We start from the raw sequence: 11,259 nt of genomic DNA, 5'->3' as shown, positions 1-11,259 counted from the left end.
TCGGGCCCATGTGCTGCTATGGTCTTGCTAGCTGGATTCTTCTGTAAGAGACTACGTGGGGATCCCCACGGGGCGGGGCGGGGGGGCGGCCAAGAGGTGAAGAGGGGTCCCAGGGGGTCTGTTGCAGGCACATTGCTCATACTAAGGACCAACGCAGAGGTCCTGGGATGATCGCTGAGAACCTCCGAAAATTCTTGTGGAAAACCTACTTTTAGGAGCCTGCCAGGGCCACTGACTGATGATTAACCACTGCAAGCCCGGAAGAACTACCACCAGTGGCCACCAGGTAAGAAGACTTCTTCCCCTTTCCCTCACCCTGCATGGGCCCTGAAGGAGCCAGAGAAGCAGAGCATGAAAGGGAGGAGGGGCCCGGAGAGGAACAGGACCCACATCCTCCCTCTCCCCGCCACTGGTCCCTGAGTGCAGGACAGGGGAAGGAGAATCTTTGAAGAGAAGGCAAGACTGAAGCTTCGATTCTGACTGAATCAGTGCCCGCTCAGCTGGAGCAAATGCCCTGTGGGTCCCACCTTATCGAGACGGGCCTAGTCCAGCCATTGGAGGAACCACGACCTTCCCTTCATCCACAGCTTTTCCTTCACCTGCCTGGGCGAGTCCAGAACTTTTAAGTGTTTTTCTCTTCCTACTCTCACCTACTTGGAGAGGCCCTACCCAGCTGTTCTGTTTTTGGCTTGACTGTGTTTTCAGGGCAGGGGGACCCCAGATGGAGGGGATCTGAGGAGCCATATCCCCACAAGACTGTCAGAGAACAAGTTAAGCCCAAGACACGCCCAAGACTCTAGCCCAGAACAGGGTATTGGACGTGGGGCTCTGGGGATGAGAAAGGTTTTGAAAGGAGGGAGGCCTGTCTTGGATGCTTCTGGGATGGGGCTGGGCAGTGGCTGGCTGGCTCTGGGGCCAGCTCATGGGGTGCTGCCTCCGTCAGCAAGACGGTCATGCTCACAGGTCCAGCTGTTCCCAGGGGAGTGTTCAGGCAGCTCTCTGCTGCTGGTGCTCTGGCTTCGGAGACACACTCAGAGGTACGTGCTGCTCTAAAGGCCACCCCTGGGCTAGAAGTACTTCCTGAGGCCTCGGAATCCTTTTCCGAGGGCACTGCGTTCAGAGGGCTGGAGGAAGCGGAAGGCTGTCATTGGCTGCTCAGGAACTGATCCCGTATTACAGTTCCTCGCCATCCCCTCCCCAAAGTAGGGAAATCGTGAGGATGCCATATGGGCCTCTCTGCAACAATGGACAAATGGTGAAGTAGAGCCCCTTCGGGGATGGGGTCACTCATATGAGGTCCTGGGTTTCAGAGAGACCAAGCACCTCGCTGTGGGCAGGACTCCTGCTCCAGGTCGCCCATGGCGTCCTTCGTGCTCCAGCCACGTGGCTCTGGCAGCAGGGCACAGAGTAAGTCAGCCCCGACGGGGAGGCTGCCATAGATGAGCATAGGGAGGGCCGTGTGGTACTCACCCAGCAGGGTCACGAGTGGCGTGAGGATGTCCCCGATCCTCGAGAAAATGCCCACCAGCCCCATGCCCGTCTGCCCGCACAAAGGTGAGCGCAAGCCGAGAAGACCCGGCCTCCGCTGGGCCACAGCTCATTTCCTTGGAAGCACCCCAGTGTCTCATCTGGTCTCCAGGCCTGCAGAGTCTCCAGGCCCGTGCAGTCCAGCCAGTCTTCCTGCCCCCTCCTCCTGCACTTCCCCGAGTCCTACTGTGCGGCCTGCTTTTGCCACCTCCAGGCCTGTCTGCCTGCTGTACTCCTGCTCACCTGTCGAGTCTCAGATCAAAGGCTGCACCTCCTGACCACCTCCCATCCCCACCGGAGTCTTCCTTCTGAGCCATTCATCAAACTCGGGACTTACTCCATGTTCCAGTCCTGACAAGGCCAGGGTGTGGCCCCTCCTGTATCTGCCCTCCGCTGCTCTCCTCTGCTCTCCACTGACCCCATCCAGCCTTGGACCCCATCCAGCACTGCTGCCCCAGAGCCAGCTCTGTAAGCTCATTGGGGAACAGCAGTAAGGGCAGAGGAGGGATGGCCAAAATCAGGGTCTCAGGAGCAGAGGAACAGGAGTTGCACCTGCAGTTCTTACCTGATGACAGTGGGGAAGAGCTCAGCAGACTACACGTAGGAGATGGTAAATCCGGCCGCCGTGGCAAACTTCCCCACCAGAGCCATCACAGTGCCTGGGGAGCTGGGGGTGTCAGAACAGATCCAGGGCATCCCCCGTGGGGCCGGTCTTCTCTGGGACCATCCGGGAGGGAGGTGCAGAGTGAGGGGCCAGGCAGGCCGGGCTGTGTGGTCAGACCAGGGCAGGGCTGGCCCAGCTACTGCAAGTACCTGGCTCAGGAGCTCGGAGAAGTTTTCGCTTGTTGACCGAGGCCACCCTCTGGATCGGTTGTTTAGCCTCCTCTACCCTCCTCCGGGTCAGGAGCCACCGTGCAGATTCCAGCAGAGCCCTGTAGGTCGGGCTGTGACCCTGGGGCCTGGACCTGGGCCTCCCCACTCCCCCAGGAGCCTCCCCGCTGTCCCAGTGCACACTGACCCCACAGGTTCGCTCTCCCAGACACCTCTCTGGACACGTAGCCAACCGAGGGGCAGCTTGCCTGGGAAGTATCTCCTCACCAGAAGTAAAGGAAGAGCGGAAGACAGGTGCAGCGCCAGCCATCTGGAAGAGCCTCCAGCTCTGGAAGCCATGGGCGAGTCCTGCGAGGGCCATCTGCTCCACGGAGAAGGTGCACTGGGCCAGGACCACAGCCTGAGTTCTCTACCAGGGCCCCACCCACTCTGCAACTGTGAGAACGCTGAGTCTGAGGCTGGCCCGGACCCTGCCCTCTCACTCCCTGCCATGGCTAGACGCCACCAGGTCAGGGGCTGTGGTCCTGGCCCGGTACAGGGAGTGCTGGTGCCGTCACGTTAGGTGCGGGGAGTTGAGTGGGCCCCACAGGCAGCGTGGGAGCGTGGCCACCCAGACCCCAAGGCCCCGCTCTGCGGCTGATGGCACGGGGCCCAGATACCCACGTAGGGTGACGCTGCTGAAGTTATATCCAACGACGGCCGTGGCCACAGCAAAGCGCAGGGCCATGTAGAGCTCAAAGCCGGGCACAAAGGCTGCGGCCATGCCAAGGATGGCGAAGAGTAGCAGCTGCACCAGGATAGTGGCCTCGCAGCCAATCCTGGGGTAAGAAAGGGGCAGGTTGAGGAGGGAGTCTGTCTGAGGGGAAGGAGGGAGACCCAGCCCCCGGCCCTGCCCTGGGTGCTCTGTCTGCGGGAGGGTGCAGGGCCCCACCTGGGAGCCCCATTGCGGGGAGACAGGGCCTCACCTGGAGACCAGTGAGAGGGGCACGTGGTGGGGAGGAAGTAGACCCTGGGCCAGGAACCCAAGAGCGTGCTGGGTTGGGGGAGCTGCTCAAGGTTCTTACCAGTCACAGAGGGGCCCGACGATGAGCGCCCCAGTGAGGAGCCTAGCCAGGTCCACCGACTGGGAGGTGTCCTTTGGATGCTTCCGACCACAGGCCAGGTTCACCTGAGGCAGACACGTGCAGATGTGAGTCTAGGGGCAGCGAGGGCGAGTCCTTTACCAGCCAGCCCACCCACCACAAACCTCTCAGGACAGAAGCGGGGCAGGCAAGGCATCCCAGGGCACCAGCGTGAACTCAGGGTGCACAACACGATACTTAGAAGTGTAAAGGGAAACACTGTGACCCTCAACATCTGCTTCATATCAAACTACCAGCTCCAGATGGTTCACGCAATTCTTTTCAGTGACATCATATCTGTGCGAAGTTGTGTTTTTGGAAGTTACTATGAAAAAAAGCAAGCACCATGTGAAACTCAATGTGGATCAGAAAATGAGGGTGGCGGGGTTCAAGGATCAAGACGTTTTGCAGTTCCCAATACGTCCTATTAGGAAGTAACTGCACGTTAGGATGAAATAAAAGCGTTTTCTTTTGATTCGTGTATATATTTTTTTAAACAGCTACTGAGTTATTAGTACATAAATCCTTCTTAAGTTGTTTGTTTTTGTTTTTTGTCATTGTTGTTGTTTTGGGCTGCACTATGCGGCATGTGGGATCTCAGTGGGATCATGTGGGATCCCTTAGAGCAGGGATCGAACCCGTGCCCCCTGCAGTGGAAGCATGGAGCTTTAACCACTGGATCGTGAGGGAAGTCCCCCTTCTTAAATTGTTTGGAACAAATTACTTAATATGTGAAACTTTTAGGTATTTTTTTGGCCTGGAGATGCCATGTAAAATTATTGATCCATTAAGAATGTACAGTTTGGGAACCTCTGACAGTCATTAACTGCTTCTTCCTGACAAATGGGGCCTCTTTCCCACAACCATGGCACCCCTGTGACCTGCTTGGGCCTTTCCAACTTTTCCCAACTGGCTGCAAAACCCCCCTGAAACTCCCATCATTCACAGGCAGTCAGAATCCTAAGGAGCCCTCACACACTCCTTGAGGAAAGAGATTAGGATGGAGGAATGTGCAGGTCTGCACACACGCGGACACACACACAGACATACACACACGATGTGAGGGGGACAACCCACCTGGAGACTCACAGAGAGAACTTGACAGACTGGGAAACCAAGTGATGAAAATATGGGTGTCCATACACGTCTGTACACTTGTCTACTGCAATGTGCACATAACAATAAGTGCATGTGACTGATATTCCCCACCTCCATCTGTGGGCCCCGCAGTAAGTTTTATGCCCCTCTGCACATAGCTCAGCTCCATATGTTTATGAGGGCATCATGACACATGAGCTGTTCTCCAGAGCTCACAGAGGTAGCTTCACAACCATATTAATGTTTTTTTTTAAAAAAAATTTATTTATTTAATTTTTGGCTGTGTTTGGTCTTTATTGCTGCGCGTGGGCTTTCTCTAGTTGCGGCGAGCAGGGGCTACTCTTCGTTGTGGTGCATGGGCTTCTCATTGCGGTGGCTTCTCCTGTGGAGCACAGGCTCTAGGCGCACAGGCTTCAGTAGTTCTGGCATGCGGGCTCAGTAGTTGTGGCGCACGGGCTTAGTTGCTCTGCGGCATGTGGGATCTTCCCAGACCGGGGCTCGAACCCATGTCTCCTTCATTGGCAGGCAGATTCTCAACCACTGCGCCACCAGGGAAGCCCCTGTTAATGCTTTTTGAGCGCTTACTCTGGGTTGGGTAATGTGCCAAATGTTTTACGTGCATTATCTCATTTAAAAAATTTTATTTGTTTATTTATTTATTTATTTTGGCAGCACCGGGTCTTAGCTGTGGCACACAGGATCTTCATTGCAGCATGCAGGATCTTTAGTTATGGCATGCTGACTTCTTAGTTGTGGCATGTGGACTCTTAGTTGTGGCATGCAGACTCTTAGTTATGGCATGCATGCGGGATCTAGTTCCCTGACCAGGGATTGAACCTGGGCCCCCTGCATTGGGAGTGTGGAGTCTTACCCACTCGACCACCAGGGAAGTCCCATCTCATATAATTCTGACAACGATCCTTGACTTATTATTATATTCCCCCAGGGGTCCCCAATTCCTGGGCTGCGGACCGGTACCACTCTACAGCCTGTTAGGAACCAGGCTGCACAGCAAGAAGTGAGCGGCGGCGAGCAAGCGGAGCTTCATCTGCCACTCCCCATCACACCCCATCACTCCCCATCACTCGTGTACCGCCTGAATCATTGCCCCAGCACCCACCGCCCTGTCTGTGGAAACACTGTCTTCCACGAAACCGGCCCCTGGTGCCCAAAAGGTAGGAGACTGCTTTATTCGTCTAAGGGAGAAGAGGTTAAGCAGCTAGTCCTGGCAGTGACTGAAACTGGATGGCAGTGAGTGAAACTGAGGGAAAGCTAAGGTAATGTTTCCTGAGTGAAGGGATGAGTGAATGAAGGAAGGAACTAATACCTTCAGTCAGATGAGTAGCCAATCTCCATTAGTTAACTAACCTTTAGCAGAAAATTAACCAACTCAGGAGACAGCATTTTGCTCCTAGTTCTGTCCTGAAGGACAACTGTTAATTTTATTTTTTAAAATTAATTAATTTTATTTTTGGCTGCGTTGGGTCTTCATTGCTACCCTCAGGCTTTCTCTGGTTGTGGTGAGCAGGGGCTACTCTTCATTGCAGTGCGTGGGCTTCTCATTGTGGTGGCTTCTCTTGCTGTGGAGCACGGGCTCTAGGGCATGTGGGCTTCAGTAGTTGTGGCACGTGGGCTCAGTAGTTGTGGCTCACGGGCTCTAGAGTGCAGGCTCAGTAGTTGTGGCGCACGGGCTTAGTTGCTTCGCAGCATGTGGGGTCTTCCCGGGCCAGGGCTCGAACCCGTGTCCCCTGCATTGGCAGGTGGATTCTTAACCACTGCGCCACCAGGGAAGTCCAACAACTGTTAATTTTATAAGAACTTTAAATATATACCAAGTGACGAATGGATTGCCCCTGAGAATGAAGTGCAGCAGGACCAGGTACTTGAACTTGTTGTTCCACCCAGTTCTATCCTGTTTGCTTTTTGTCCAGCCACCACAGATTGCTTTGTAGTTAAACACTATTTAAAATAAATAATAATGAACAAAGGCCTGCTGCTGTCAGCCTCTGGAGTCAGAACTGAGTCACTCTGTGTGACTCTGAATCTGTTAGCTGACCTGCTGGTGTCTTGGTTTCCCACGTACAAAATGGGGATGAAATACATTCCATAGTATTGCCAGATAGGATTAAAGGAATTAACACATATAGCATGCTTAGCACAGTGGCTGTGCTAGGTCAGCAAATGTTAGCTCAGCTGAGGCTGTACTGGCCCCTGTGCCATGAAGCACACAGCTGGTGACACAGGCATCTCAGACACAAGGGGCGGTCATACTCTAAAGGCATGAGTGCTGAGCCATGGGACTCCTCCAAGGCTGCCACCCTTGCTTAGTGGACACCATTCACTATCTCCCTGTAGACGAGATATCCCCTATCTTATCAAATCCTCATTCTAGCTCCATGAAGGCTTATCATTCCCTCTGTTTTGCAGCAAAGACAGAGGCTTGGAGAGGTGCCAAGACCTACCCAAGTTCACATGCTGGTGTCATGTTGCAGATGGAACAGAGATGAAGAGGGCTCCAACTTGGGACACCAGTTGTCAACCTTCCCAGCCCTAATGCCTACAGTGGATGGTTCTGTCTGGGGCCTGCCACAGTGGCCCACAGCATCCCACCCCCATTTCCTGGAGCAAAACCCGTCACATCTCCCTTTCACTGTTCCAAAACCATCAAGGATTCCCTCTGGTCTCTAGGAGACAGCCCCAATTCCTCAGCACTGTATCTGAGACCCTTTAAGAGTTGGCTCTTGCCTTTTCTCAACCCCTTTTGTATGTCAGAATTGCTCACAGGGGCCAGGCATTTTCATGCTCCAGACCCTAGAAATGGCTATTCCCTCTGCTTCCCCTTCCCTCCCATTGCTTCCTTCTGTGGTCCCAGGACGGATCACACTGTTGTTGCTATTCAATGATGGTCTAGTTGCCTCCTTATTCAGAGGTTCGTGTGGACAGGGCTGGGAGTCATTTTCTCTTTTACCACGGATGGGCACCCAGGAAATGTTGGTCAGGTAGGTTGAGAAGGAGAAACGTACTCTGTCCTTCATGAGCACACTGCCTATAAGGAAATATATTCTTTTCTTCTTAAATTCGGATTGTTTGTATTTCACTTTGCATATGAAGTTGTTGGTTATAATAAGGAAACTTGGGATGTCACCTCAGAGGAGTCCTCAGTCTGTAGCAGAACCCCTGCTTGTTGACTGGAAACCAAGGTGGATACCTCACACAAGGTAGCCCCAGAGTTTGAGGTTGTCACGTGGTTCAGGGCACAAAGTACCAAAAGTGTACATTGCCCTGAGAGTTGCAGTTCTTGGGAGGGTGGGTCCCTGGGAGCATGTCAGGTAAAGGCCGGACGTCCAAGGTCCCACCCCAGGGTCAGCAAAGACTAAGTTGGTGACTGAGGATAAAGAGAGAGGCCCCCAGTCCTTGAGAACGTCCCATTCATTCCCCTAACCTGCCCAGCCCTATCCCAGGCACACCAAGTTCCTGCTGCTTCCCAGACACATCACCTGCTTCCTGTTGCCAGGCCTTCCTTTTGCTATTCTCTGTCTAAAAAGGCCTTCCCCTCTTCTCCATCAATCTTATTCGGGTCCCTGGTGCCCAGCTCACATACCAACTCCTTCAGGGAGTTGCCTGCCCATTCCCTCCCCAGGAGGAAGTAAATTCTAGCCTTAGAGCCCATCTAGCCCTTTGTCCCTCTACAAGGAGCCCAGATGTTCTCAGAGAAGGTGAATAGGGTGCCGCTGTTCTCTGTTCCTTGCATAGTTAATACTCAGAAGCTGTTGGCTGAGTGTAATTGCATGAACAGTCCAGCAAAGGCTGTGCACAAGACCTAGAGTTGGCTCTAAGCACTCTGGAAGTCTGCCTGGGCTGTAAGGATGGTGACATTTGGCCAGATGGGCAGAGAGTTTATGAGCACATGTAGAGGAAGACACCTCCACAACATCTAAGGACCGATGAAGACCAGACCTATCACGGGTGGGATACTGGGGAGATGATGGAGGGGGCACTGAGGGTCAGACCGGCCTAGGCTGGGCTAGATCCAGGGGCTGGCAGAGTTCAAAGGCGACCTATTCCCCCTGTGGGGTGGAATGAGGGGGAGGGTCAGAAAGAAGGCAGGAGGACACATCCTCAGGCTGCCACGGTTCTGGAGACAGGTGTATGGTCACATATTAAGAGGTGAATGTTTAGTCTCGGGGCTCAAATTGTCCTCCACAGAGGTTCAGGATTTGCCACCATTAAGGTGAGAGCTGCACAGATCCCCAACCCCTGCCCCTCAGGCTTCTGGACTATCTGTGCTCTTTCCCATGCCTGCAGGGAACTGGGCAGCAGGTGCCCCGAATGAGAGAGTCCCGGCTCCACCATCAAGTCTTTATGTTGCCCTCGCCAAGTCATCTCCCCATTCTGTGCTCAACCCCACTGTCTGGGAAGCAGCCTTTCTTGCTCTGAGGTGGTTGGAGTGGGGAACTTTCTATTGATCTGCCAGGGTCCCTCCTACGAGAATGGAGTTAACAGGAGCAATTGCCCAGTTATGTGCAGGACAAGTCCTAGAGTCCTGGGTGTCCTTCAGGATCTAAGAGGCAGGCAGGCAGGCAGGCAGGAGGAGATCTAGAGAGAGAGGCTGAAGGCAGGAAGCTCGAGGCAAGCAAGCAGGAAGGCAGACGAGTGGACGGGGAAGGGGTAGCATCAGAGGGTTAGTTAAATGCGAAGATAGGTAAGCAGGCAGACATGCAGAGGTGGACGGAAAGACAAAGGCAAATGGACAGGCAGATGGGAACATGGGGGAGAGAGAGAGAAAGAGAGGCATGAGGACGGGAGAACAGGAGAGACAAGAAGGAGGGCCACTGGGCAGACAGGCAGCGGGACAGATAAAAGCACAGGCAGAGATGAATGGACAGATGGACAGACACCCTGGACAAAGGAAATGGATGGAGAGGTAGATGAGCCAACAGGCAGAGGACAGAGAGCAAAACAGGCGGACCCACCATCATTCAGGCATGGGGTGTGGGGCAGCCACAGAGGCAGCCACACCAGAGACCGAGGGCACGGGCTCGGGCAGACGAGCTGACCGACTCAAAAGAGGTGGAAAGATAGGCCAAAGGGCAGCCTTACCTCATTCTTCAGGGATAGGGGCCTCCTGCAGGATAGACCCAGCCCGCCTCGCAAGGCTGTGTCTCACTGAAGCTGTGGCTGAGGGTGTCCTCCAGGCTGGCACCGTCGGGGGGTGGCCGGAACGGGAGGCAGGGCTCAGGGCTGCCCGCCGCATCCACAGGCACGCTCAGCACCGGCTGCTCAGCAGCGCCCAGGGTCAGAGTCCGGTGCTTGACCCAGGCCACTGAAGAGTGGTGGGCCTCATCCAGGACCATGAAGACCTGGGTGAACATGCAGAAGGCAGTCAGGAAGTTGGGGACACTCAGCAGTATCAGCAGCTGTACCTGGAAGCGACCAAAGCTGCCAATGTCAGCCGGGACCTGGGCAAAGGGAGCCACGGTCACTGGTTACTGCCTCCTTAGCTGGGGCCACCAGACAGCTCTGCAGCTCGCTCTGGGGCACGGGCTCCTCGGGGCAGTGGCGGTGCTGTGTTAATGTTTAAATCAGCCTTGCCTGGCCCCACCTGTCACACCTCAGCTCCCCAGCTCTGGTCTAGGAATGACAGAATATGATGAAAAGATAGTCCACTCTGACTTGGAGGATCCGAGAATGTTTTATGGACTGTGTGACAGGCACCACAAGAGGAACTTCTCAGGCCTGGCACACAGCAGTGAGCTTTAGCCAAAAGTTACATGGTATACAGGGACAGCACCCCCTCTAACTGCAACATCCTTCACAATTCACACCAGTGCAAACTCCTCCCATTATGATAGAGTCCAAATTCTGAGAGTAATTTCAGCGCTACAAGGCAGTTGCTACTACACTGCACCGCGGGGGATAAGCCAGTGGAGCAGCAAGGACCCAGCCTGCACATTAACTTGGCCAACAGCCCAACCTGGTCTCATGACCCTGAAGTTATTTTCTTCTGCAGGGTCTCTAGCATGTGGTGGTATGCAACAGCAGTCAATCCAAGGGTAGTATGAAGGTCAGGAGACCCACCAAGGGCATAAATGCCTTTCCCTTCAGCAGCTGAGCTAACCAGTGCATCTTGATCTCTATCTAATCAAGGAAGGAACCATTAACACCCTCCCAAGACAGAAACAGAGGCAAAAGATGCCCAAGGGTAGCCCAATCACCCTGAGCAACCTTGGTGAGCACAGAGGGACAAAGGACAAAGCCCGAGCCCCCGCTGGTCAGTCCTATGACCCTGCTGGAGTCGAGGTTGGGATGGGGCACGGCATGGGGGCTGGCAGGTCAGGATTCTTACAGGGCAGGAGGCTAACAGAAGGCAGGACCTCTGACAACAGGAACCTCCCAACGATGAAAGCCCCCATCCTTTTTCCCTGGGGGGAGTCTCACTGCAGGTAGACCCAGGGCTTGGAAGGCATCTAGTTCAATCATAGGAGGTGGGGAATGGTGGGATTAAATAGAGCATTAGGGAAAAATACACGCTTGGGTATCACATTCACATTCACATATTTGCTTGGTAAGCATTGGAAAGCCTTTTTGTGTTTTGATTTTGAAACACTTTGAGATACGAGATGGGCAGAGGAGCATGGGTGAAGGGAAGGCAGCAAGGTTGTGCAGGGCAGCTCCTGATACA

General features: G+C 54.2%; 1 protein-coding gene across 1 annotated transcript; it reads right to left on the bottom strand.

The window, feature by feature from the left end:
- Positions 1 to 1,031: 1,031 nt before the first annotated feature.
- On the bottom strand, positions 1,032 to 10,990 carry SLC22A13 (solute carrier family 22 member 13; the record flags this gene model as incomplete). The annotated part of the gene is given in 15 exon segments (XM_082663502.1): positions 1,032 to 1,049; positions 1,055 to 1,110; positions 1,324 to 1,544; positions 2,093 to 2,121; positions 2,125 to 2,186; positions 2,236 to 2,244; positions 2,341 to 2,459; positions 2,626 to 2,644; positions 2,647 to 2,767; positions 2,771 to 2,793; positions 3,022 to 3,176; positions 3,423 to 3,526; positions 9,678 to 9,694; positions 9,697 to 10,059; positions 10,924 to 10,990. Coding segments are annotated over 15 exon segments (1,383 nt in total).
- Positions 10,991 to 11,259: the final 269 nt, after the last annotated feature.

The sequence above is a fragment of the Grampus griseus genome, assembly GCF_964374135.1.
Source record: "Grampus griseus genome assembly, chromosome: 10".
Classification (NCBI taxonomy): Eukaryota; Metazoa; Chordata; class Mammalia; order Artiodactyla; family Delphinidae; genus Grampus; species Grampus griseus.
Note: the sequence above shows the minus strand (reverse complement) of the source record. Positions and strands in the feature narration are given on the sequence as shown.